This window comes from Budorcas taxicolor, chromosome 2, assembly GCF_023091745.1.
Source record: "Budorcas taxicolor isolate Tak-1 chromosome 2, Takin1.1, whole genome shotgun sequence".
NCBI classification, from domain to species: Eukaryota; Metazoa; Chordata; class Mammalia; order Artiodactyla; family Bovidae; genus Budorcas; species Budorcas taxicolor.
The window spans coordinates 117670785-117697666 of record NC_068911.1 but is presented as its reverse complement, the minus strand read 5'-3'; the positions used below and the strand labels follow the sequence as shown (position 1 = coordinate 117697666).

Genomic DNA, 26882 nt, shown 5'->3' with positions numbered 1-26882 from the left:
CATCATATCAGAAGGATTATACACTATATGGCCAACTAGAATTTATCCCAGGAATGCAGGGTTGGTTTAACATGTGGAAATCAGTGTAACCATAATAGTAAAGGACAAAAATCACATTATCGTCACAGTTGTTGCTGCTCAGTCGCTGAGTTATGTCTGACTCCTTGCAACTCAATGGACTGCAGCACACCAGGATTTCCTGTCCTTCACCATCTCTCGGAGTTTGCTCAAACTCATGTCCATTGAGTTGGTGATGCCATCCAACCCTCTCATCCTCTGTTGTCCCCTTCTCTTCCTGCCTTCAATCTTTGCCAGCATCAAGGTCTTTTCCAATGAGTCAGCTATTAGCATCTGGTCGCCAAAGTATTGGAGCTTCAGTTTCAGTATCAGTCCTTCCAATGTATATTCAGGGTTGATTTCCTTTAGGATTGACTGGTTTATTCTCCTTTCTGTCAAAGGGACTCTCAAGAGTCTTTTCCAGCACCAGAGTTCCAAAGCATCAATTCTTTGATGCTGGTCCAACTCTCACATCTGTTTATGACTACTAGAAAAACCATAGCTTTGACGGTATGGACCTTTGTCAGCAAAGTGATGTCTCTGCTTTTTAATACACCGTCTAGTTTTGTCATAGCTTTTCTTCTAGGGAGCAATTGCCTTAATTTCATGGCTGCAGTCACTGTCCGCGGTGATTTTGAAGCCCAAGAAAATAAAGTCTGTCACTATTTCCATTGTTTCCCCATCTATTTGCCATGAAGTGATGGAACCAGATGCCATGATCTTACTTTTTTGAATGTTGAATTTTAAGCCAGCTTTTTCACTCTCCACTTTCACTTTCATCAAGAGGCTCTTTAGTTCCTCTTTGCTTTCTACCTTTAGAGTGGTATCATCTGCATATCTGAAGCTGTTGATATTTCTCCCGACAATCTTGATTCCAGCTTGTGATTCTCCAGCTTGGCATTTCACATGATGTACTTTGTATATAAGTTAAATAAACAGGGTGACAATATGCAGCCTTGATGTACTCGTTTCCCAATTTTGAACCAGTCCGTTGTTGCATGTCTGATTCTAACTGTTGCTTCTTGACTTGCATACAAGTTTCTCAGGAGGCAGATAAGGTGGTCTGGTATTCCCATCTCTTTAAGAATTTTCCATAATTTGTTGTGATCCACACAGTCAAAGGCTTTAGTGTAGTCAATGAAGCAGAAGTAGATGTTTTTTTGGAATTTCCTTGCTTTTTCTATGATCCAGTGGATGTTGATAGTTTGCTCTCTGGTTCCTCTGCCTTTTCTGAATCCAACTTGTGCATCTGGAAGTTCTCCAGGAACATACTGTTGAAGTCTAGCTTGAAGGATTTTGAACATCATCACAATAGGTACAGGAAAAGCATTTGACAAAATCTTACCCCTTTACTTGATAAAAACACTTAGCAAACTAGAAATAGAAGGGAGCTTCTTGGTGTGATAAAAGCCACTGATGAATACCCATGAAAACCTTCAGTTGACGCCATACTTTGTGATAAAAATTGAATTTTTTCCAAGATCAGAAACAAGAAAAGGATGTCATTTTATGCCATGTCTATTCAACATTGTATGGAAACTTCTAACTGGGGCAGTTAGACAAGGAAATAAAAGGCATCCAGGTTGGAAAAGTAAAAAAATCTATTTCCAGATTACATGATCTTATAAGGAATCCACTATAAGGCAATTGAAACTAATAAATGAATTCAGTTAGGTTGTAGGATACAAAATCAGTATATAAAAATCAGTTGTATTTCTATACACTTTCAATGAATAATTCAAAAATGAAACTAAGAAGACAGTTCAATTCACAGAAGCATCAAAAAGAACGAAAAAGAATACACTTAACAAAAAAGTATAAAACGTATATTCTGAAAGAGAGAAAACATCATTGAAAGAAATTAAAGATCTAAATAAATGGAAAGTGAAAGTGAAGGCGCTCAGTCGCGTCCGACTCTTTGCGACCCCATGGACTGTAGCCTACCAGGCTCCTCTGTCCATGGGTTTTCAGGCAATAGTCCTGGAGTGGATTGCCATTTCCTTCTCCAGGGTATCTTCCCAACCCAGGGATCGAACCCGGGTCTCCTGTATTGTAGACAGACGCTTTACCGTCTGAGCCACCAGGGAAGTCTAAAGACATCCTATATTCATGGATCAAATGACCTAATATGACACTATTCCCCAAATTGATTTGACACACTCCCTATTAAAATATTAGCTGCCTGTTAGGAGAAGTTGGCAAGCTGATCTTCCTATTCATATGGTAATACAAGGGACCCTGAATAGTCGAAACAATTTTGAAAGTGAAGAACAAAGTTGGAGGACTTAGCCTACTACAAAGATATAGTAAGCAAACCAGTCTGCTGCTGACATAAAGGGTAGGATCGACAGTGGAGTAGAATGTAAGTCCAGAAATAAATACTTAACATTTATCGTCAATTGATTTTCAACAAGAGTGCAAAGGCAATTCAATAAAGAATAGTTTTTTCAGTAAATGATGCTGGGACAAGTTGATATCCACATGCAGAAGAATGAATTTGGATCATTTGTTCACTCTCGAACTCAATCATAGACCAGAATGTCACACTTGAAACTATAAAATTCGTAGAAGAAAGAGTAGATACAAGTCTTTATGACCTTAGATTAGACAGTAGATTCTGTTTTTTTCTTTTTATTGTAGTAGAATAGGTGATGATTTCTTAGGTATGACATGTAAAGCACAAACAACAAAAGAAGAAAAAACTAGGTGAACTGGACTTTACAAAAATTTAGAACTTTGTTTCAAATGATACCATCAAGAAAGTGAAAGCACACCCCATAGAATGAGAGAAAATATTTACGAATCATTTATCTGATAAACTTTTATCCTGAGTATATAAAAAAGTTTACAATCAAGAATAAAGACAACTCAATTAGGCAAAGAATTTGATTAGACATTTCTGCAAAGATGCTGAAAGGTCCAGCAAGCCCTTGAAAGAAGCCCGAATTCTTTGTTGTTAGGGAAATGTCCATCCAATCCACAGTGAGGTACTGCCTCGTACCCTCTAGGGTGGCTTTGATAAAAAAGATGGACAATAAGTGTTACTGAAAACATGGAGAAATTCGAACCCTCATCTACTGCTGTGGCAGTGTAAAATGGTGTAGCCACTTTGGAAAACAGTTTGGCAGTTCTTCAAAACTCTAAACATGGTTATCATATCTGGTAGCCTAGTTAATGCTGCTATTTGTATATCAAAATTGGAAAGTTGTCCTTATAATACTTGTTCAGGAGTGTTCATGCCATTATTCATAAATAGCCAAGAAGTAGATGCAATCCTAATGTTCATCAGCAGGTAACTACATGAGCAAATTCTGGTACAGCTATTCGATGGAATATTATTCAGCCACAAAAAGGAATGAAATACTGATACATGCAATAAGGTGGATAAACCTTCAAGATAGGATGCTAAGTGAAAGAAGTCAGACGTGTAAGACACACATTTTATGACTCCGTTTATATAAAGTGTCCAGAGTAGGCAGATCCATTTGATCAGAAAGTGGATTTTCAGTTTTCATGGGTTTGGGAGAGGGGGTTGGAGAATGACTGCTAAAGGATGATAGAAGTTTCATTTTGGAATGATAATGTTCTAGAATTAAGTAATGGTGATGGTTGCACAGCTTTGTGAATTTATTTACAACTGCTGAATTACATACACTTTAAAGGGTACAATTTAATGATTCATGATTTATAGTTCAGAAATCATGTAAAGGAGTCATTTCTACTAAAAGCCATTGTAAGGAGTCGTTCAGGTTTAGTGATCTGGTTCCATTAGTATAGCAAACAAATGGGAAACAGATGGTCATTGCCATGACACTGTATGAGGAGTTCTTTGAGAAACAGAATAGAAGTGAATGTCGTGGGACTTCCTTGGTGGTCCAGTGGTTAAGACTGTGTGCTTCTAATGCATGGGGCGCAGGTTTGATCCATGGTCAGGGATCTGAGATCCCACATGGTTGTGGGATCTTAGACAAGTTGTGGACAAAAAGAAAAAGTAAATGCTGCTTGATTGAGTGGAAATACAGATTCCCTCTTTCTGGAGGAGCCAACGTATTTGTCACTGTAGCAAGGCTTGTCTTGTCTCTCTAGCAAGTGGTTCTCTGCCGAGGTCTCTTGTTTTCATGTGAGACCCTTCCTTGGGAGTCTGTAATCTATATCACTGTTCTCTCCTACCCAGGGAAACTGTCTCTATAGTATAACAGTTTGGTATGCGGTTGTTGGCATCTCTCTTGTGGGAGAAGTCAGCAGTCAGTGGAGAGGTATCTTTCTCATCAGTTAATTACTCTTGGTCTCACAGTTGTTGAATGAATAAGGTGGATTTATGAAATAACTGCTTTTCTGTTTAACACTCTTAAAAATGTTTGCCTTTTTCTTTATAGAAAATACGAAAAGTAGAGGAAGTTACTAAGTAGGAGATAAGCTCACATAAAACTGTTACTCAGAGGTTACATGTTAATCTTTTATGTACTGTTTTTTTTCCTGTAATTGTTTCACATGTAGGCTATATCATACTATATGTATATCAATGTCATACTGTACTTTGTATATGCTATATGTATAACTATATATATAATGCAGTTTCATATCCTAAACTTGTTTAATTACTACTTTTATGCAAGTATTTTTTTCCACATAGACTTTAACTTTACAATTCCTTTGAAGAAATTAAAGTATTTTGGATTTTTAAAAATTTCAGATAATTTTAAACATGTTCAAAAGTGGAGAGAATGGTGTAACAAAATCTCATGTACCTATCAACATGCTTTAGCAATTCTCAGTGTATGTCCATCTTGTTTCACCTTTGAGGAAGTTTTTTTTTTTTTTTTTTAGGAATAGCACTTTTTTTATTTTATTTTATTTTTACTTTATTTTACTTTACAATACTGTATTGGTTTTGCCATACATTGAGGAAGTTTTGAGGGGTAGAATAGAAGCAATTCTTCTCATTATCAACCAGAGGAGAAACAAAAAGTAAAACTATGTTCTCCTGTATTTCACAGAAAAAATATTTAAACTATCTGAAAAATTTGTAAAAAATTGCCTCCTTAAAATACTAGTGAAGGCAGGTAGTAATCATTCTTATGCAGTGTTTATTTTCTTCTATTTTTTAATAGTATATGTACAGTAATGTGAGGAGGGCGTGGCAACCCACTCCAGTACTCTTGCCTGGAGAATCCCCATGGACGGAGGAGCCTGGTGGGCTATAGTCTATGGGGTTGCAGAGTTGGACACGACTGAGCAACTAAGCACAGCACAGCACATACAGTAATGTGGAGCTGCTTTTTTTTTTTTTCCTGTACTTTTTGTCTCTTCCATCATGTAGTTTTTAACCACATAATTTGTGGAAGTAACTAATCCACCAGTTCCATCTTCTCGGGAATTTAAGACTTCTTGTTTTACACTTCATTGACAGTTATATATTATATTCTGTAATACTGAACTGGAGAAGGAAATGGCGACCCACTCCAGTATCCTTGCCTGGAAGATCCCATAGACAGAGTTGCCTGGCGGGCTATAGTCCATAGGGTCACAAAGAGTCAGACACAGCAATACTGAAAGGGAGATTTTCCTTCAGTATCAAATGGTAATGCCTCATTTTTGAATGATACTTCTCTCTTTGTAATTATAAATAAAGTGGCATATATTTTCTATATTCCTCATAGAAAACATTTAGAAAATACAGAAAAGCACAAAGAAAAAATCCTAGTACCAGAAAGTAGCCAACATTAGTGATTTATTTCTGTTCATATGACCTTCCCTTTTAATGCTGTGAACTTCGTGGTTTTATTCACTTTTGGGCATTTGCATCATATGTTAGAGTTGTTCTTCTGCCATGACTTCACTGTAGTTAATTATTGTTCACTCTGGGGTGAGTGAGAGAGGGAGGAAGGGAGGGAGAAGGGAGTTCAACAAGATTTTTTTTTTCTCTCTCAGAGTATTCTTGTGATAACTTGAATAATTCCAGATTTTAATGATCTTTCCATTAAATGTATGCCCACCCAGAGTCTCCTGATTCTTCATTTCCAAGATGACATGTGCAGAGCTCCCTGAAGGCCACAGCACTGTTGGCCTTTGGTGCCCAGTTGGCTGCTGGGCCTTGTCTGCTCAGCGCCAGACTTTCTGAGAATAATAACTCTTTTCAGTGTCCAGCATTACAGGGGCTCTGTGGAAGTGGGATTTCTGGTATCTGTTAGTTGAGAAAAATTATCAGGCTCAAAGTAAGAATTTAGAAATACTTTTACATTATCTTCGCATTTAAAGATTCATAACTGCATGTACATAAGTTTGAAAATATGGCTAGGAATACTTAGCATGTGGATAAGTCATGGTTTATGTCTGGACTAAATTAAAGTTTCAGACAGCATTTTATCACTCCATCTCTCACCTTAGGGGCGGGGTCAGTAGTGTTTACAGGTTGGGAACCAGTGCTTTGGCCTTTCCAAATTGCTTCTTTTCTTTTGAGTAGGCCACAGTCTGTCATGTGTGTGTGTGCTTTGTCCACATATATTTACACATTCCTTTTATCTGAAATGTTTTTTGCATTCTCCCAAGCCCCCCACCTCCCACTCCCCAAGAAGAAACTGAATTCAGTTAATGGTTGCCAGTGAGTATTTTCTTTTGATTTTCAACTCAAGCAGACTTTATTCATTCAACAACAACTTCTTGAGTGCTGTGTTTGTAGCAGGCATAGTTGTAGGCATTAGGTTAACAAAATAAACAAGATCCCCTCATTTATAAGGCTTGAGAGTCCTGTGGGAAAATCAGCCAGCAAATAGGTAAATAGACATGTGATAAATTTCAACTTGTTGTGAGTGCTTTGAAGGAAGAGGACAGGATGCAGTGGTAAGGGACCCCCTAGGGTGGTCTTTAAAGGGCTTACTGAGGAGGTAACATTGAAGCTGAGGTGATGGGGCAGTGTAGGCATCAGGACTGTGTTTCAGGCAGAAGGACCAGTGAGAGCGAGGGCCCTGAAACTTCATTGGTGGTCCAGTGCTTCCCAGTGCAGGGATACCAGATTTGATCCCTGTTCCAGGGAAAAAGATCCCACATGCCACAGCTAAGAGTTCCAGTGCTGCAGCTGAGATTTGGCTTGCTACAAAGAAAGATCCTACTCCACATGCCGCAACCGAGACCCGGCGCAGCCACATAAACAGAGAGTGAAGGCTGTGAAGTGGCAGAGAGTTTGGAACTGAAAAGAGGCCAGTGCCTGTGCCTGGTGTTGAGATATTTGACCCAGGCATTCAAATTTGGGAGTCATCAGTTCTATAGCTTTAAAAGTTTTTATGGAAGTGGATGCACATTATTTTGGGGTGTGCCAAGTGAAAGGGGGAGAGGCTTTGGACTGAGCTGCTCACCAGAGCTCTGGGAGTGAGACAAAGATGATTATGGAACCTTGAGTAGGTGTTCAGCCAGAGGAGTCACAGCCAGGCAGCGCTCATTTGTTTTCATGGAAATGGGAAATTTTTCAGAAGGAAGGAGTGGTCAGCTTTGGAATGCCTCTGAGAGGTGGAGTTAGTGAAGTAGAGGAAAGTATTACTGGGATCTGCCAGCAGGGCAGTCACTGGTGATCCTGACAAGGGGAAACCCGAGGAGAGGGCCAAGGGGTGAACAGGAAGTGCCTCTGTGCAGCTCGCTGGTGTAGAAATCTGCTTAAAGGGGCTTCACTCTTTCTGGTGTCCCTGATGGAAGGCCTGTGAGCTCAAGAGGGCCTGTTAAAGACAGATGATTTAGAGAGAGTCTCAGCTGCTGAGAGGGAGCCGATCAAGGAGAGCTTGCAGATGCTGGAGAGCAGGCAACTGAAAAGGTTGGGGAGGCGTTGTCCCTTGATCAGAGGGGATGCCGGTGGCTGTTCTGATTTGTTGGTGAAGATCTCAGTTGTCTGGTCCTGCCTACTTTACCAATGGAGCAGGAGGTGAGGCTGTTGGGAGAGAGCTGCAGGGTAGGGTAGGGCAGATGGGTGCTTGCAGAGAGAAAGGCAAACAGGAATGTTGCTAGTGGTCAGGGCCTTTCTGAATTTTGAGATGATAAATTTAAAACCAGACTGGTTGGATATGTGTGTATTCTCTTCCACATGGTCACCCCTGAAGGCCTGAGAATGCAGCTGGTTCAGAGCATCAATTCACCCAAGGTTTGGGATTACTAGGCAACTACTACAGAGAGAGAGACAGTGGAGGGTAGTGCCATGCTATTAACGCCCACGTGGAATTTAATCCAGACTCAAAGGGGAGTGAGATTGAGAAGTTTATCTGATTAACGAGGTTGAGGCACTGCCCTTGAACAGAAGAGCTGGCGGGATGGGCAGTTGTGGTGGGGAAGGAGGATCGTGTGGTGAGGGACTGAGAGACAGGAAGATGTGCTGCTATAGAGAGCAGAAAGCTGGAAGGAGGGATGTTGTCAGCCCTAGGAGGGTGCAGCCACTACAGAAATGAGAGGAGCTGAGGTAGGAGGCAGGGAGGCTGGAGGCTCCGTGTGCTCTGGGTGAGGAGCATCTGTGTGGGCCCAGGCGTGGAAGCCGGGCCCAGGGAGTGGGGGCCCGTCTGCCTGGTGTGTGGGCAGGTCCTGTCCTGGAATGCCCAGTTGGATTCCCTCAGGCAGTGTCTCCTCCTCCTCTGCCACCGCAGCACCTTCTTTAAGCCTCTGGTTTAGGGCTATCCTTACTGTGCCACTGTAATCTGTATTTCTGTCTTTGTGTCCTTCGAGGCAATGACCTCCTTGCGGGCCTTGACTCTGTGCTTTCCTGGAGTTAGCCTAGTACATGTGTCACCTGGCAGGTCCGGAGGGAATGTCAGCTCACTGAGCGACCTTGTGGCTGCTGGCAAGTGGGGTGCGGATCAGCCCAGGGGAGAGAGGCTTGCCTGGGACGTCTGTATAAGTTCACACCGTGTTGTTAATTGTGGATTGTTATAGTGCAAAAAGTTGTCTTATTGATGGAAGCAACTGCTTTTGATGAGTGTGAATAAATTCTGCTCGTTTCTGGCTTTCGGAGTTGGCTTGTCAGATTTGCTGTCTGCTTTCTCTGATTCTTCCGGGGAGACTTTTGATGTGTTTATTGATTCACTGGTGCTGGAAATATTACATTGTAGTTGTTGATGCTGTGATTTGGAATATTATTTTATTACAGCTTCCCGAGTGCTTTGTAATATGATTTCTTGTTTCTTAATCCTCTACTTCTCATGCTCCGTATGCTATAACTATCTAACCATTTTCATATTTTAAGTTCTTAAGTACCCGTGCTGTGGGCTTTTAGTAAGGCAGTAGTATAGTATCGTAGTATAATGAAAATAATACTAACTTTAGGGCCAGGCAGATCTGGTGTTCCGTTACTGCCTGATAGTTAATAGCTTTTAAATCTTGGGCAAAGATTTTTGGGCGTATTTTTGTGGTTGTTGTTGCTGGCTGCAGGCGCCACAGTGGCTTACAGGACCTTAGTTCCCTGACCAGGGATTGAACTTGGGCCCTGGCAGTGAAAGCTCTGAGTCCTAACCGCTGGACCACCAGGGAATTCCCCTCTAAGCTATGTTTCTCTTTTCTTTTTTAAAAAAGTTGTTGGTTTTGGCTGCGCTGGGACTTTGTTGCGGGACACGGGCTCGAGAGTATGTAGGCTCCGCAGTTGCAGTGCTTGGGCTTGGCTGTGGCATGTGGGATCCTGTTCCCTGACCAGGGGTTGAACCCAGGCCCTCCTGCATTGGGAGAGCAGATGCTTAGCCACTGGACCACTAGTGACGTCCTTAAGCTTCATTTTTTGTCTTCAAAGTGGGAAATAATGCCTGCGCATTCCCTACAGGTGTCTTGCTGTCTCTGTCACTGCACTTCTCCCCTCAGCCATTCACAGGTTCCCAACCTCCCTCACATGCTATTAACTGGTGTGTGACATCCTGTCCACGTTTCAAGACAGAGCTCCATTTGAGCCTTGTCTAAATGGTTTCGACGTGGTCTTCCAGGCTTTCTTGATCTATCCCTTCCCTGAGTGATTATAGTACTTACTTTGACTTTTCACTTTCATGCGTTGGAGAAGGGAATGGCAACCCACTCCAGTATTCTTGCCTAGAGAATCCCAGGGATGGGGGAGCCTGGTAGGCTGCTGTCCATGGGGTCGCACAGGGTTGGACACGACTGAAGCGACTTAGCAGCACCAGCAGCATAGCCCTTATGTGGCAGTATGGCATTCTGTCTGTGAAGTCTGCTATGTATCCTGTGTGTGTTGAATTCTTACACTGGCAAGGTTTTTGTGAGTGTGTATATCTTGTTCTCTCCAAGTAAGCTAGAAGCATTTTCAAGTCAAGTCATAGATTATAGTTATTTCTCTTGTATCTTCTGTGGTTCAGTTCAGTTCAGTCACTCAGTCTTGTCCAACTCTTTGCAACCCCATGGACTGCAGCATGCCAGGCCTCCCTGTCCATCACCAACTCCCAGAGTTTACTCAAACTCATGTCCATTGAGTTGGTGATGCCTTCCAACCATCTCATCCTCTGTCGTCCCCTTCTCCTCCCACCTTCAGTCTTTCCCAGCATCAGGGGCTTTTCCAGTGAGTCAGCTTTTTGCATCAGGTGGCCAAAGTATTGGAGTTTCATCTTCAGCATCAGTCCTTCCAGTGAATATTCAGGACTGATTTCCCTTAGGATGGACTGGTTGGATCTCCTTGTAGTCCCAGGGTCTCTGAAGAGTCTTCTCCAACACTACAGTTCAAAACCATCAATTTTTCGGCGCTCAGCTTTCTTTATAGTCCAACTCTCACATCCATACATGACTATTGGAAAAACCATAGCTTTGACTAGGTGGACCTTTGTTGGCAAAGTAATGTCTCTGCTTTTTAATATGCTGTCTAGGTTGGTCATAACTTTTCTTCCGAGGAGCAAGCGTCTTTTAATTTCATGGCTGAAGTAACCATCTGCAGTGATTTTGGAGCCCCCCAAAATAGAATCTGTCACTGTTTCCATTGCTTTCCCATCTATTTGCCATGAAGTGATGGGACCAGATGCCATGACCTTAGTTTTCTGAATGTTGAGCTTTAAGCCAACTTTTTCACTCTCCTCTTTTACTTTCATCAAGAGGCTCTTCAGTTCCTCTTCATTTTCTGCTGTAAGGGTGATGTCATCTGCATATCTGAGGTTTTTGATATTTCTTCTGGCAATCCTGATTCCAGCTTGTGCTTCATCAGCCCGGTATTTCATATGATGTACTCTGCATGTAAGTTAAATAAGCAGGGTGACAGTATACAGCCTTGATGTACTCCTTTCCTGAGTTGGAACCAGTCTGTTGTTCCATGTCCAGTTCTAACTGTTGCTTCCTGACCTGCATGCAGATTTCTCAGGAGGCAGGTCAGGTGGTCTGGTATTCCCATCTCTTGAAGAATTCTCCACAGTTTGTTGTGATCCACATGGTCAAAGGCTTTGGCATAGTCAATAAAGCAGAAGTAGATGTTTCTACTGTGCTAAGATGCGATGTATCATAAATTGTTGAGTAAATAAAAGTAATCAAGATGATGGGTAACCAAGGAAGATAAATGTATTTACCTCACTCAGGTATTCATTGTACAAATGTCCGCTGACGGTGCACATGTAAGATTGAAACACATTGCTGCACTATTTTGAGGCTCCTGTTAACTGGTAGAATCCATTTCCTCACACTTTTATTTTGGGCTGGCCTTGTGACTGGCTTTGACAGTAGACTGTGGCAGAAGTGATGTGCAGGTTCTGCCTCCTGGGCCTTGTGAGGCCTGGCAGTCTTCCCTTTGCCATCTTGGAATGCTCCAACCACATGTACTGAACCACAGACTATATTACTGGGTTGTTACAGATCACGTGTGGCAAGAGGTCCAGCCAACAGCCAGCATCATTGCCTCAGACATGTAGGTGATGCCATAGACTCTTCAGCCTCAGTCAGGCTGGCAGACAGCAGCAGCTACCTGAGTGATCCCAGGTAAGATTAGCGGAAGAACCTCCTGCTGAGCCCAGTCTATCATAGACTTATAAGAAGTGTTAACTTGTTACTGTTCTAAGTCGCTAGTGAAAATGGCCCTACCTTTTTAACTTCTCTTGTGGAGAAGCCTGTAGTAGACTTGGAAGTTCAGAGCTCACAGCTGATTTTGGTTCTCTGCCCCACCCTCCATTGTCTTCACTCCTTTATGGTGGTGACCTAAGTGCCGCAGAGCAGTAGCTATAAGAAAGAGGATCGAGAGAGAGCTATATTAAAAAAAAAAATGCCCTGTGCAAGCTCTTCTGATCCGGAATCTTATTTAATGAATGTGGAGCCACTAATCTCCCCATTTCCACCCTCGAAGTGCAGAGTCAAGACTGGAGGCTGTCTGACATGTGTCCCTTACATCAGGCTGTCCTGCTGTGTGTTTCATTCTTGTTGAAGCTGGTATTTTTTAAGTTCTTCCTGTTGGCCTGTAGCAGAATTGTGCTGCTTCTTATGATGTAACTGTAAATACTTAGGAAACTCTTCCTGGGGGTGCAGAGAGACAACATGTGTACTTATTTGTTGGGTAGCTAAAAATACCCATGAAGGAAGGCACGGGAGGTTAGCAACACCTTTTGCTTTTAGGTAGGGAAATGTGGCTGGGGGACAGGAGTAGGGGAGAGGTCTTGCACTTTTGTGCAAGAGAGGATCACCCATGACTTTTTTTTTTAATTAAAGAAAAAGAACAAAGAGGACCCAGTTGGCTTAATGCTTTGGGGCTTCCAGTGTCATTCTGTGGATTTCATACACAAGAGTTTGTGACCTGCTTCTGGGTGTGCTAAACCTTTACTGCATAATTACTGTCAAGAAGCATAGACTTACTTGTTAGAAATCATATGGAATTCCAGCTGAAGGGGAAGTTTTTATATAATATGTATTTTAAAAAATAATGGGAAAGAGCCTTAAATGTATGGGTTCCTTCCTCTCCTGGGAGTGGAGACTTTGCTGTCTGGCCTGTTGCTTCCCAGCTCACCATGAAGTCTGACCTCCTTTCCCTGAGTTGGGACAGAACTAGGCCAGACTTGTAATAACAAGGATTTGAAGGTGGGAAAGGGAAACTTACTGCCATGCAACCTTGGAAAATCACTTAACTTTGCCTCATTTTCCCCACCTGTAAGATAGGGATGTGTTAATGCCTGCTCTATAGAAGTGGTTGGAGAATCAGATAAATTGTATACATCACCTTGGCATGGAGCCTGACCCCTCATGTTGATGCTCAAAACTGATATTGTCACCATCATTACTGGTTAGTGTCTGCTGATTTTGGGCCTTTTGGAGGAGTAAGGGATACGAAATTCTTTTCACTGAGAATGAAAGATGTTTAGAGGAAGAAGGAGTGATCAGTTATCTGCTGGTGTGTAACAGAGCACCACAAACTGGATGGCTTAAAGTATGAGTGAACAGTTTCTCATCATTCTGTGGTTTGACTGGGTGGTTTTTGTCTCCTTAGATGTATTTGTGTATCTGCAGTCAGATGGTGACTGGTAAGGCTGAGTGGTCCCCCGTGGACTCACTCCCATGTCTGGTGGTTGCTGCGGGCTGCTGTTTGGAGCGAGTTGGTTCTCCTCTAATGGCTTCTCGTGTTCAGGAGGCTAGACCAGCTTCCTCACAGCATGGCAGTCACGCACGCTCCAGGGTCAAATCTCAGTTCATTTCTGCCGTCTCTGATTTCCCACTGGCCAGAGCAAGTCTCAGGACTCATCCCAGGGTCACTGGGGAGGTTGAGATTCCATCTCGGTGGAGGAGGAGCAGCAAAGCCTCTGCAGCCATTTTTAATCTACCAGTCTTGACCATAACTAGCTTCTTGGCGAATATTGGGCCCAGAAAGAAAAGGTTCTGTTGGTTTCTCCAGTTTTCATGTATCACTGATACCTTCGTTAGTCCGACATGGGAGCTGGTTAAGGAAGTGGGGGTATTTTGTTTGGACTGAAAATTGGAGTGAAGGGTAATGGCTGCTTTGCTGTATCTAAGACCTTTCCTGTGAAGGAAGAACAAGTTCCATGGCATGGACATGATTGGAAAGCGATATCTCCTCCTCTTAAGGAAGGACTGCCACGTAAGACATCAAGGCTTCTTGATTGGAAGGAAAGCAGAAAATGGGTAATCAGGGGCTAGGGACTTTGCAGGAGTGTTTTCCTCATTGGATGACTTGACTCATCTCTCACTCTAGGACTTGGAAAGAGCACTGTGCTTTTTGCTGAGAGTAGGGATGGGGTGGAGGTGGGGTGGGTGACAGTAAGGGAGAGAAACCTTGTGCTCAAACTGGAAGATTTACCCTGCCCTGAATTTCAATCTTACTTGATTTATAAGGTCAGACTTACCTGTTGAACCCCTGAGAGTTCAATTTCTGTCTGGTACAGTGTCAGGGTTGCTGCGTCTTGGAGATAGGTTTTCTGTGCATCTTCTTGGGTTGGGAATTGAGAAAAGACGTTGAAAAAATAAATATGTACAATTGTACCAGGAGCTGTAGATTAAATAGTCCGCCTGTTCAGCTTGTCTAGTAAAAATGACTTTGGTACCTCCTCACATCATGTGTTTTGTTCTATGCCAAGAGTGGTTTTGAGGTCTCCTGATTCTGTAGCAAAACACCAGGCCCAGTTGGTGCTTCTGCCCATGGAGAACACTGTGTCAACAGAGTGTGGTCAGAATGTGAGCCTCTCCCGTTCACCCTGTTGGTCACTTCTCTGGAGGAGGAGGCAGGAACCACTACCTGCTCGCCCTTTGTAAAGCTGCTGAGCAGGTGTAGGTGTCGCCTTTGACTTTGATTGTTGTTACTGGGACAGCCAGTTTGGTCAGTGGTGTTTCTATGGAGCCTGCCTCACTTCCAGCACTTGGATTGTAGGAAGCTGAGAGACAGGCTACAGACATACAGGGACTCAGACGCGGTGGAGTTTGGTTTTTGGTGGGGAGCAGAATTTAAGCTACCCATAAATCATCCAGCTGAAGCAAAAGCTTGCTCTCCTGACTGGTGCATTTACAAGCTGGAAAACTGTGGGAAACCTCAACCCACCAACTGTGAAGCTCATTGGGTCTTTGCTTTGGGCTTCGACGTTCTTCCTGATATAAATAATAATTATGTTATTCTGACATGGTTGCCAAGCGTTCATGCTTCTCGCTCCACTTGTGCTTGTAAATGGTGCTGCAGCAAGAATGCTTTGTCTTTGATTAAATGTTTCCCAACATTTGAGCATTTTGTTATCTGTGCTGATGTGTCCTTCTCTTGCTTTTCAGAATGGACTGCTGAATTATGAAGTATTTCAGACCCAGGAGGAGAGCGTCACTCTGCCACTCACTCCCTTCTCCTCTACTAGTTATTTAAATTGGACTTTTAATATCCTCCCAGCTGCTCTTCAGCCACACATGGTGCATTGCTGCCATTCCCCGGATTGCATCTTTGACACACAAGCTCTTAGTAACCTTCAGCAAACAAAGAGGCCGCCTCTGGGGGCCGCTCACGGGGAGGGCGTCACCCCCACCGCCCTCTAGCTTCGCGGCTCTGGATTGGAATTCCGCCATGGAGCCTCGCATGGAGGCCTGCCTGGCACAGGTGCTGCAGAAGGATGTGGGGAAACGACTGCAGGTTGGCCAAGAACTGATAGACTATTTCTCAGACAAACAGAAGTCTGCCGACCTCGAGCATGACCAGACCATGTTAGACAAACTTGTGGATGGACTCGCTACCTCTTGGGTGAACTCTAGCAATTATAAGGTAAGCCGTGTGCAAGAGGATGCTCTTCTAGGTGGCTGGGCTACCTAGAGAGGGTCAAAATGGGTCCTTTGAAGAGTCCTTTGAGAGCCATCAGCATGATTGATCCCTTGGTTTCCAGTAAGACACTCAGTCACGTTGTGGCTTTTGGACATTTCATTCTAGAGCAAGTAGCGTTTTCTTTGATTTTTGTTGGGGATCAAAACACCCTTATTCTTCAGTGCACTGAGAGAAGGCCGTATGACCAGATAAAGAGAGGCTTTTATCTGGAAAAGGTGTAAGTATTTGAAGCCTTGAAGTTAAAGTGACTATCATGCCTTGCAGTGAGTGGCTCTTTGTGAATAACAAGTGGCCTCATTGATTTTCTTGGGGTTAGGGGTCGGGGTTGGCAGTAGGAGCCTTCAAGCTCCTATTTTGAAGTCGGCCCAGGTACCTGGCCAGCAATAGTTATGGTTTGCCAAGGACTCTCCTGAGACCTGTTTGTAATGGCCTGAAGGGTATCCTTCAGGTTCCAAAGGTCAGGGCTCCTCAGGTGCCCTTGGTGGGTGGGAAGGGAGCAGGCGGGTCCTATGACACAAATGAGTTGTGAAGGTGGACCTTGTTGCCATTCAAAGACTGAGTTTCATGAAGGAAAACTGGACTGGACTTGAAGTGCTGAAGAGGGGTCATTTCTCCCCCTCATCCCCCTCCCCAGCCTTTAGTGTGTTAAAAAGCTGGCCCCTTTGGATCTAGGTTGAGATGGAAGTCAGAGTGGGCTGTTTGCATGATTGCTAATAGGTGCTATAGACCTTGTAGACAAAGGGGCTTCCAGACACAGGAGCTTTTGTGATTGTTTTTCATTGTACCAGTCTTCTGACACAGACGACTCATAATGGGTACTTACAGGATTTCTTTGTTTGCTCTAATATAGACTTTGTTTTCCAATTACATTGAATCTTGATCTTATCTAAGAGTCAGCAGGCTTTAGATTTATTAAGGGTGTTTACCTCGGTCCCTAATATTTCACTTAGAACTGGACTTAAAGTTTACCTTCCTTGACTTTGAAAGCTGAGCTTAAATTTTGTCTGTTTCATTCATCTATTTGTTCATTTAGCTGAACTTAATAAGTACCTCTTACCTGCTCTGTGTTGGTGCTGGGTGGGGGGAGTATTGCAGAGGGGAAGGGTGAGGTAGACTAGTGACATCTTTGAGGTCTGTGAAGTCACCCTTCCTGTGTGCAAATTAGGATGCTTCTGGCTGAGAGTAACTGAATGCTGACTTGGTTGACTTAAAGTTTGCATAAGGAGATTGAGTAATTGCCTTTAGAAACTTAAGAAGTCCACATAGTTAAAGCAATGGCTAGGGAAGAAGAGTGACTGCTTATGTCTTTTACTTGGGAGGAAACCTCTGAAGCTTCCCAGCAGACTTTTTTACGTTACATTGCAGTGTAACTGGGAATGGACAGGTGTCCACAGTGGACTTCAGCCGTCACACTTCACCTCCTGGTTTCATGAAGGGGTTCAGCCTCCCCTGATACAAAACTGTGGCTGTGTGGAGGGATTGGGTACCAGACTCCTGCTAGGAAGAAGGAGGCGAGGCAAGGGGCAGAGGTACATGGATGTTCAATAAGTAACCCACAGATTTGCTGTACCGCAGGAGCTTTCTTAACCTCCCTGGGCCTCAGTTTCCTCATCCATAATGTGGGAAAGTTATTATATACACTAAATGAGAGTGAATATACAGTTATTATGAAGAAGGAAATGGCAACTCATTCTGCTATTCTTGCCTGGAGAATCCTGTGGGCAGAGGAACCTGGTGGGCTGCTGTCCATGGGGTTGCACAGAGTCGGTCATGACTGAAGCGACTTAGCGTGCATGTATCCAGTTATTATATGCCAGCCACATAATCAGCTTTCAGACATTCACAGTCAGTGTCAAGACTTGGTTCCTGTCTTCACTAAAGTCGTAGTCTGGGAGGGGTGGGTAAGGATATATAAGTGAGTGGTTATAATCAGTGCTGCGCGTGCAGTAATAAAGTGAAAGAAAGTGTTAGTCGCTCGGCCGTGCCCAACTCTTTGCGACCCCATGGACTGCAGCCCGCCAGGCTCCTTTGTTCATGGGATTTTCCAGGCAAGGGCACTGGAGGGGTTTGCCAGTTTCCTTCTCCACGGGATCTTCCCGACCCAGGGATCGAACCCAGGTCTCCTGCGTTGCGGGTGGATTCTTTACCAGCTGAGCCACCAGGGAAGGAGTAATAAAGATGCGCAGAATTGGTGGGAAGACAGAAGAGAGTAGTAGCACTGTCTAGAGGGACCCAGAGGTTTTGAAGACTGGGTCGATTTTTCATAATAGGAATTGTAGGGTCACAGTGGAGTGAAAGATTAAGACTTGAGAACCTTTGTGAAGTGATTTCCAAGAACGACAGCTCTGGGAAGGAAAGGAAAACAGGGTTTGCTGCTGATTTGCATGTGGTCATGGACAAGTCATTTTACCTGTCTGTGCAGGGCAGGTGTTTGACTAGGTCTTCTCTCAGGGGCCTCAAGCTCTGATAGCTTGTTTGACTTTATACTGAAGGCTGTGGCATCAAGGCCATGTCGTGTGGTTCTGATCTTACCCAGTGCTGAGCACCCGTCTGGTCTGTAAGGCCTCTTAAGTGTGGTGACCATGTGCCTTGTTCACACCTGAAGCCCAGAACCTGAAACATTGCAGGTGCTCAACACATCCTAGTTCCCTGCGTGAACTCAGGAATTTAGGGGCACTCTTGGCAAATATTCCTGGTTGCTTTACTAAAATCTGGAAATATATTTTTAAGGGAACTACACCTGTTTTTTTTCCTCCTTAATCATGGATTGAGATCACTTACTCAGAGCCTGAAGTACACTTCAGGTTTTATTTGAAGGGATTCACTTTGTAATAGGCAATTCTCTGAAGCTTGGCTTCTTGACATTTGTTTTTTTTCTTTTTAAATTCAGGACTAAAAAGATAAGGGGAAAAGAGAAGTACTTTTGACCTTCCAAAATGATAGCACTTAGGTATTGTTATTCCTTTTCCTAGTAAGAGAATGTAGATGAATGCCAACACAGTGTCTTATTTTAAAAAGTAGTTTGCTGGAGCTTGGATCACTTACCTTTGAGTATTAATGTGGTAGACAGGTTTGTACCTGGTTTTGATTAAGGTTTAATAGCTACTGATTCTTGGCTTATTTACCATATGCATTTAATATCTCATTTAATCTTCATAACATTCCTGCAAGATAGATGGTGGTATCCTAATTTTATACATGAGGTCATGGAAATTACTGAGAATTAACGAGATAATTTCTCTCTGTGATCATGGAACTGGGATTTAAATGTAGGACTCTGATTTCCCAGCCAGTGTTTCTTTCATTAGAATAGAGGTCAGCAAACTTTCATGGTAAATATATTAGGCTTTGTGGGCCCTGTGGTCTTCTTGTAACTACTTAACTAGTTTGGGCCATTATAAATGCAAAAGCAGCCCCAGATAATGTGTTCATGAGTGACCATAGCTGTGTTCCAGCAAGACTAAATTTACATAAACAGATGGAGGTCGGTGGCCCCTGGACCGTAGTTTACGAGCCCCGACACTAACAGACACTTAGCGCCTGCCGTGTGTAGATACTTTCCTCACTGGTGGGAACTGTTCATGATTCATTTGGGAGAAGAGTGAGCCTTATAATTTGTACCTAATTTGGGAATAGGGGAAGCCATCATTTTGATAGAACTCAGTTTGCTTTTGGAGCATCTTATATGATATTTTAGGAAGCCTGCCTTTTTGGCTCTTTCATGCAGACTCATTTTAGGGTCGGTATATGTTCTGTTAACCTGTCACTGATTACTATGAGCTGACTTTGCTGAAATCAGCCTCTGCGCACTGGTACCGGATTGAATCTCGGAGACAGAGTTTTGGGTGAAGTAGAAAAGAATAGCATTGTTGCTTTGCTTGGCAAAAGAGGCACAGCAGGCTTCTGCCCCCTAAAACTGTGTGTCCCTTGAGGTGGAACCAGGACCTTGCCTCAGGGCTGTGCTGTGTTTCTTGGCCGCTCCTCCCTTTCTCCGCATCCCTTCCCTTCCTGGATTAGCAACTGTTCCATCTGCCCTTTGGAACTCAGGGAAAATCGAGGAGCCTGATGGTGCCCAGGAGCCCCTACAGGGTCCTGCTTGGTATTGGCTTTGGATGTTGTTGGGTCATCCTGGGGAATGAGTAATTGGTTATTTAAATAGTGTCCTCATACAGCTGGAACTCCCCAGGACTACACTGTGGGGGTGCTTTTCCCATCCCCAATCCAGGGTGTCACTGTGTGGACTTTGTAAGTCTTCTGTGATGTCACAGTGACTGTGGGAGACACGGAAGAGATGGAGTCTTTATTTGTTTGTGAGACTTCTTTTCTAGATTGTGTGTGTGTGTACGCTCAGTTGTGTCCAACTCCACAGACTGTAGCCTGCCAGGCTCCTCTGCCCATGGGATTCTCCAGGCAAGAATACTGGAGTGGGTAGCCATTCCCTTCTCCAGGGGATCTTCCCAACCCAGGGATCGAACCTGGGTTTCCTGCATTGCAGGTAGATTCTTTACCATCTGAGCCACCAGTACCAGAAGCTATGCTAAATATGTGTTCATTTTTAACTTATTATCACCAGATGAGATGGATCTTGCTATATTCATTTAACAGATGACATTGATGTACAGATAGATCAGGTAACTTGATCAAAATGACAGAACTAGTAATCAAGGTTTCTGGGCCTTGAACCTAAGTGTTCATGCAATGACTGAAGTGAGTTAAGCACTGATCCTGTGCGGTAGTGCCCGGAGGGCTGGGTATCCCTGGGGGAAAGACAGGCCAGGCATGGTCCCTTCCTCACAGTGGAAGTGCTGGGCCAGTGCTGGACAGTCTCACTCTGTCTCAATCTGATACATGCGGACTCCAGCTCAGGGCATTGTTGTCTCAAAGCCCAGGCCATGCTGACTTGAAATTTCTAGGATCTCTTTTAACTGAGGGCTTCCTTAATCTCTCCCCTTAACGGTCTTAGTGGTCTAAAGGTAGGACTGTAAGGAATCTATAAAGTTGGAGAGGCCTTGATGGAAAGATGGGGTTAAATGGGACCAGGAAGGATCAAAAGGAGTGAGTTGCAAAGTCAGAGAGACTTCTCTTCCTTCTTGTTCCTCCGTGTCTAGCAGCACTGTCTCAGTATAGACTGTAGAAAGTTTCGTCTCTTCCATAGTTGCTCTATGGAGCACGGTATGACCACTGCCCTGGTTCAGGTGCCCTTTCTGGCCTGAGGGGAAGGTGCTAGCAGATAAGGGCGGCTCCTCTGTGCCTCTCGCCTATCTCCAGAACCTTGACTTTAATTGAGGTTTTAATTTTCCCCCTGGTGTCCTTGAGAGAAGAGCCAGAAAGGATGATTGGATTCAGATTAAGTGACTTCTGTTTCTGGCTCTCTGCTTGCTGCTGCCACAGTGATGCAGCTTCTTAGAGGCTGCTCCTTTTCCCCAGGTTTTCCCTGCTGCCTTGTCCCGTCGGTTGCAAAAGCTTAATTTTTCTGTGTATAGTTTAAAGACAGGTGCCTCTCTTCTAAGTACGAAAGCTGCAGTGAGTGGTACTCAACAAAAACAAAAGCAAAAGCAAAAAAATAAAAATAAGCGAGGAAGAATTATTTTAAGAAAATTTATGTGACTTGTCAAATAAAAATGGTGTCCTCTATATATGTAATTAATGGCATTTCTTCCCAAGTGTGTGTTTATGTTATAAGCAAGGGCAGCAAAGTGCATTGGAAGTAGTTCAGATTGGAGGGTGAACAGTCTGAATTCTCATCCTGTCTCTGCCATGTAGCCTTTTGAGCAAGTTAGTTTACTCATCTGTGAAATGAGTCTGGTGATAGCTGGTACAAAGCATTGTTATGAGGGTGCAGGGAGCCTGTATACGAAGGTGCCAGGGCTACTTGGAATGAGCGTGTGGTCAGTGAGAGGAAGATGATGAGGATATGCAGTTACTTTATGCCCAGAGATAACAAGATCTGTGGAAAGTGAGCCTTTATGTGGGACTGAGTTTGTGTGCCTTCCTTAGTCCTGGTCAGCCTGTTCTTTGGAGCATAGGCCTTGGATCCTTTGTAACAAGATATGAATCCTTAAACCATGCACTGTTGATAACAGAGGCCCTGAGCAGAGCAGCAGCTGGCCTGGAATTCTAAGAGTGAGTTTAAAACCTACTGGCAAAGGCAGTCTGCTGATGGAGGACCCCTATTTTCAGAGGGTTTCATTTGTTCTTTTTATTTTTAACTAATATTTCACCTTGTTTAAGAAAGCTCAAATTGAAATAAGGATACATATAATGAAATCATAAATTGAATGTCAGAGCAAAAAGAAAAAGAAACAGCTAGGGTGAGAGCACAGAGCCGACAGTGAGGCTAATGAATCCATGATTTTGATGTTTACGAGTAGCTCACTTTTATGAAGCACTCATTGTGTATCAGGATCCGTGAAGCACTTCTTGTTCATTGCTTTGTTTAATCATGAGGCAAGTGCCCCTGATAAACTCTGGGATTGCTCCAGTTCAACAGCTGGAAACTGCTTAAGCGCAAAGAAGCAACTTGCCCAGGGTCACAGAACTGGAAAGTTATTTTAATCTGGATAGTCTGTCCTTGAAGCCCACATCCGTATCGGAGCAATACTGCTTCCTTTATAATGCTGTAATGATATTTATAGTATATTTATCAGAGCAAAAGAGTGTTATGGTGTACCCCACAGCTAACAGTGATGACTTTAGGAGACTGGATCCTGAGTGACAGATAAGTAGCTCATTTTGTACTTTAACAAAAAACCAAAACGATTTACGATAAGTGTATGTAAAACAGTTTTTGACTGGTCCTAATGGAATCATGACCTTATCTACTGTTTAAACTCTTTATTTTGGAAAATACTCAAACCTACAGGGAAGTTTCACAAACCTGGAAAAAAGCATTGTTTACTATAGCCAAGATATGGAAGTAGCCTAAGTGTCCATTAATGGATGAACTAGTTGGCCAAAAAGTTAGGGTTTTTCTGTAAAATGTTATAGAAAAACCCAAATGAACTTTTTGACAAACTCAATACGATGGAATATTATTCAGGTGTAAAAAAGAATGAAATAATGTTACTTGTGACCTGGATGGACCTTGAGGATATAATGCTAAGTGAACTAAGACAGAAAAAGACAAGTACATCCAGTATTATTTCACTTATATGTGGAACCTAAACAAAACAAAACACAAACCAAGTTCATGAATGTCTGCCAGAGGCAATAGTTGGGGGTTGGGCAAAATAGGTGAAGGGAGTCAAAAGGTACAGATGTCCAGCTCCAAAATGACTGAGTCCTGGTAGCGTAATGCAGTGTGGTGACGTTAGGAATGCTGCTTTGCATAGTTGAAAGTTGATAAGATAATAAATCTTAAAAGTTCTCATCACAAGAGAAAAAAATTCTGTAAATGTGTGTAATGATGGATGTTAAGTAGATTTACTGTGGTGATCATTCACAGTGTATACAAATACTGAATCATTATGTTGTCCTCCTGAAACTAACATAATACTGTATGTCAGTTATACCTCAAACCCTTTCCCGAACCCAAACATTCCTGTGCAGAGTTTCCATGTGTTTCGTCCAGACCCCAGTGGCAGTGCTTCACCACTTGTTTATCTTCTCTGTATGTGAACTGTTGGACAGGAAGTGGCAGACGTGCTCCTCACTCCTGAGTATTCATGTTTCCTGAAGATAAGGGCATTCACTATATAGTCTTAATGCAGGTCTAGGACCTTAATACAGGTCCTAATACTGTATTAGGATTGATAAGAGTACTAACCCCTGGAGGAGGAAGTGGCAGCCTGCTCCAGTATGCTTGCCTGGAGAACCCCGTGGACAGAGGAGCCTGGAGGGCTACAGTCCATGGGGTTGCAAAGAGTGGGACATGCGTGAGCACGCACACATGATCCAGTCTGGGGATGTTATGCATGTTTCACCTGTTGTCCTGCTAATGTCCTTTATAGCAAAAGAAAGAAAAACGTTGTGGTCTACAATTAAGCTCCCCGGCTGCATTTTCATTCTCACCTGTATGGTCTCCTTTGACCTGGAGCAGTTCATTGCCTGTCTGTCCTTGTCTTTCTTGACTTAATACTAGGCTGTTTATTTTGTACAGTTCTTCCATTTGAGCTTGTTTTCTGCTTCTCATTGTTTGATTGGTTGTGTGTTTTGCAGTGGGAAAACCATGGAAGTGATCATTGTATCATATCAGAAAGCACGTGGTATCTTTGTCCTAGTTGGTAAAGAGATGTTTGCCAGGTTACTTCTGAAAGTTGTTATTTTTTCCTCTTATAATGAATAGGTATCTTGTGGGGAGATATTTTGAGACTATGTAAATATCTTGTCATCAAGCTGTCCCCTACTTTAGTATTTGTTGATGATCCTTGCCTAAGATAATTATTTGGATGCTAAAGGGTGATTTTCTGATTCCATCATTTCTTCTCCATTTATCAGTTGGCTTCATTTACTTTTGAAATGTATATCCTTTGTCTGTTTATATAGCAGGAATTAAGTGTATACTTTGATAGTTATCCCCAAAAGGAACTACTGTGAAGAAAGAAGAAAATGTTTAAAATTAGTCTAATGTAGGTACGTTTATATTCATAAAGAATTTAAGGCCGCCTAATCCTTTGTGAACATAAAATTAATGTGATGAAATTTGGTTTGGACTCTGGGCTTCCTGGCAGGCAAAATAGAAACAGAGAGATGAAAGAAAAAAAAAGAAACAGAGATGGTTATCTATCTGTATATTGTAAACAACTGTGGAAGGCATATAGAAAGGCAAGTAGCAATAGAATGTCTTCTTGGATTTAGCAGGATGTTAAAGGACACTTTGTATGAGGAAAAGAAAGAAGAGTATGGAGAACACATGAAACAGGAGGCAGTGCTGAAGGAGGCAGGCCCCTGTAGACACAGTTCAGCTGTAGCTGCTGTTTGCTGTTAGCCCCTCAGTTAGCCGTGTCCGATGCCTTTCAGCTCCTAGACGGTATGCAGCCCACCGGGCTCCTCCGTCCATGGGATTCCAGTCAAGAATACTGGAGTAGGTTGCCATCTCCTTCTCCAGCTCTTCCCGACCCAGGGCTTGAACCCATGACTCCTGCATTGGCAGGCGGATTCTTTCACCCCTGAGCCCCCAGGGAAGCCCTCACTAGTTAGAGCTTTGGACTAAGGGGGAAATTGTCAGATGGCATCCAAGGTGAATAGGTAATCAAGAGCTGACTGACACCACTGAGTTAATCTTCTTAGCAGGTTAAGTAGAGGAAGAGTCTGTGATGAGAACCACAGCAAAGAATCCAGAGAAACTGGATGAAACTGGCTTGAATAGACATGGGAGTCGACCTGGAGGAATTATCTGGCCACAGCTGACTTTCACCAGGGATTTGGGGTAGGGGCAAAGACAGCTATCTGTTGTGGGCCAGATGGCTGGGGTTATAGATGGGTAGGTAGTGCTTGGTGCCAGGCCTGGTGGTGGGTCAAAATTTGTGTTTAATCATCCTTAAAGGCTTTGTGGAAGAGAGGGGGCTTTGGGCCTTTTTGGAATGAGAGAAGGGAGATAGCTTAGTGACTCTACAAAGCAGCATGTCACAGGTGTCCTTAGTAGAGGTGATTTTCTGAGAGAAGTGGCATGTTCTACACTCGTGGGGTGAAGCTAGAGCCCCAGGTAGGGAGTGCCTGGCCTCTGGCACCTTAGGAGGCCTGGGAACCAACTGGAGGGGGAATGGAAGCCATTGAAGGGCCAGAGACTCTGGGTGCTGATGTGGGTGGTGTAGACTAAGCTGAGTTGATGTAGCTTTAATGCATGATTTTCTTCCATGAGTTTTTAGCTATCATTTCTTTATCCATAGCTGTCAGCTTCTAGGTTGTTCCTATTTTTTTTGTCACAAGCCTCACTGCACTGAGCATCGTTGAACACACGCATGCTCTCGCCCTCTTGTGTGTGTGTGTGCTGGAACTTCTGAAGAGTTTAATTGATGGGTCAGAGTGGGCCACCTTGCCCACCCACCAGTGCTGTGTGAGTGCCCTGAAACCAGTCCGGGGTGTTATTTTCCTGAATGTTTTTTCCTTTTTGCTGGGCAAGTGAAACGATGTCTCTGTGTTGCCAGGAGCAGTGTTGGAGAACCTTTCTACTGCTTCTGACCTTTCAGATAAAAGCAAGTCTTATAAGGATATCAAATAAATAATTTTATTTTTGTTAATCTCATTTCCCCCTTAAATGATTGATGCAAATAGGTTCTGTCTGGGCCGTCTTAAGACATTAACAGGGTAGGGGACGTCATTAGTCAGGAGGAGGGCATCCGGATACCTTTACAAAGGCTACCCTGAAGTGGATTAAAGAAGTGGGATCTCTGTTGTCATTTATTCCCATTAGCTTTTCTTTCTTTTCTTTTTTTAAACACAAATAAGAGAGTTGTGAGGAAAAAACAACTCTAATTCATTTCTTCTTAATGCTCCTTCCTTTTTCCAAGTGCTTTCACATCTCCCAGAACCTAAATATCAGTTCATCCTCTCTGGGCTTAGATGGGAGATGCTGAAGAAAGCTAAGTCGATAGTCAGTTGGTTTTTGTTGGACAGTGAGGGTAGGTGTGTGATTCTGTTCAGTTCTTCGTATAATTCTAGCCCAACCCAAGGAGTTGTTTTTTTTCTTTTTTTCCTAACAGCTTTATAAAGAAAAGAACTGATATTAACCTTTCTGATTGTGATGAGGAAGTTAGGTAGACTTTGAGTAGTAACTCAGTTCAAACAAGTTCAAGCCGGAGAGGGCGTTATTGGGGCAGACCACTGGCCGGGAGAGTTGTTGGGATGGATTACTGTGGCAGCAGCATGGGGTGGGGCGGGAGGGGTCTTGATCTGTCTGGCCGGTGGCTTCTGGGACACTGTTCAGCATTGCGCTCGGCCACCATGGCCCCGCCTCACATCTTGTAGCCCCATCACCAGGGGCAAGAGTCTCTGTTCTCCCAGCTTGGAGTAAATCACCTCTCCAAGCCCCCAGCCCACTCACTGTGACCAGGGAGACATGCTGCTGCAAGGAAATGGTGGCCTTGCTCAGAAAACTTCTATGTCAAGGGCTGGAAGAAGTCGGATGGGGTCCCCTAGCAGAAAGAGGGCTTGGCTGGGGACA

General features: G+C 43.4%; 1 protein-coding gene across 3 annotated transcripts in view; it reads left to right on the top strand.

Moving 5' to 3' along the window:
• CLASP1 (cytoplasmic linker associated protein 1) overlaps positions 1 to 26882 on the top strand; it is a 274154-nt gene that overhangs the window by 21162 nt on the left and 226110 nt on the right. For all 3 annotated transcript variants that reach the window (XM_052658970.1, XM_052658975.1, XM_052658963.1), the window contains exon 2: positions 15247 to 15724. In XM_052658970.1, coding sequence (XP_052514930.1) covers positions 15530 to 15724 — 195 coding nt within the window. In that variant the 5' untranslated portion in view covers positions 15247 to 15529. The remainder of the gene's footprint in view (positions 1 to 15246; positions 15725 to 26882) is intronic.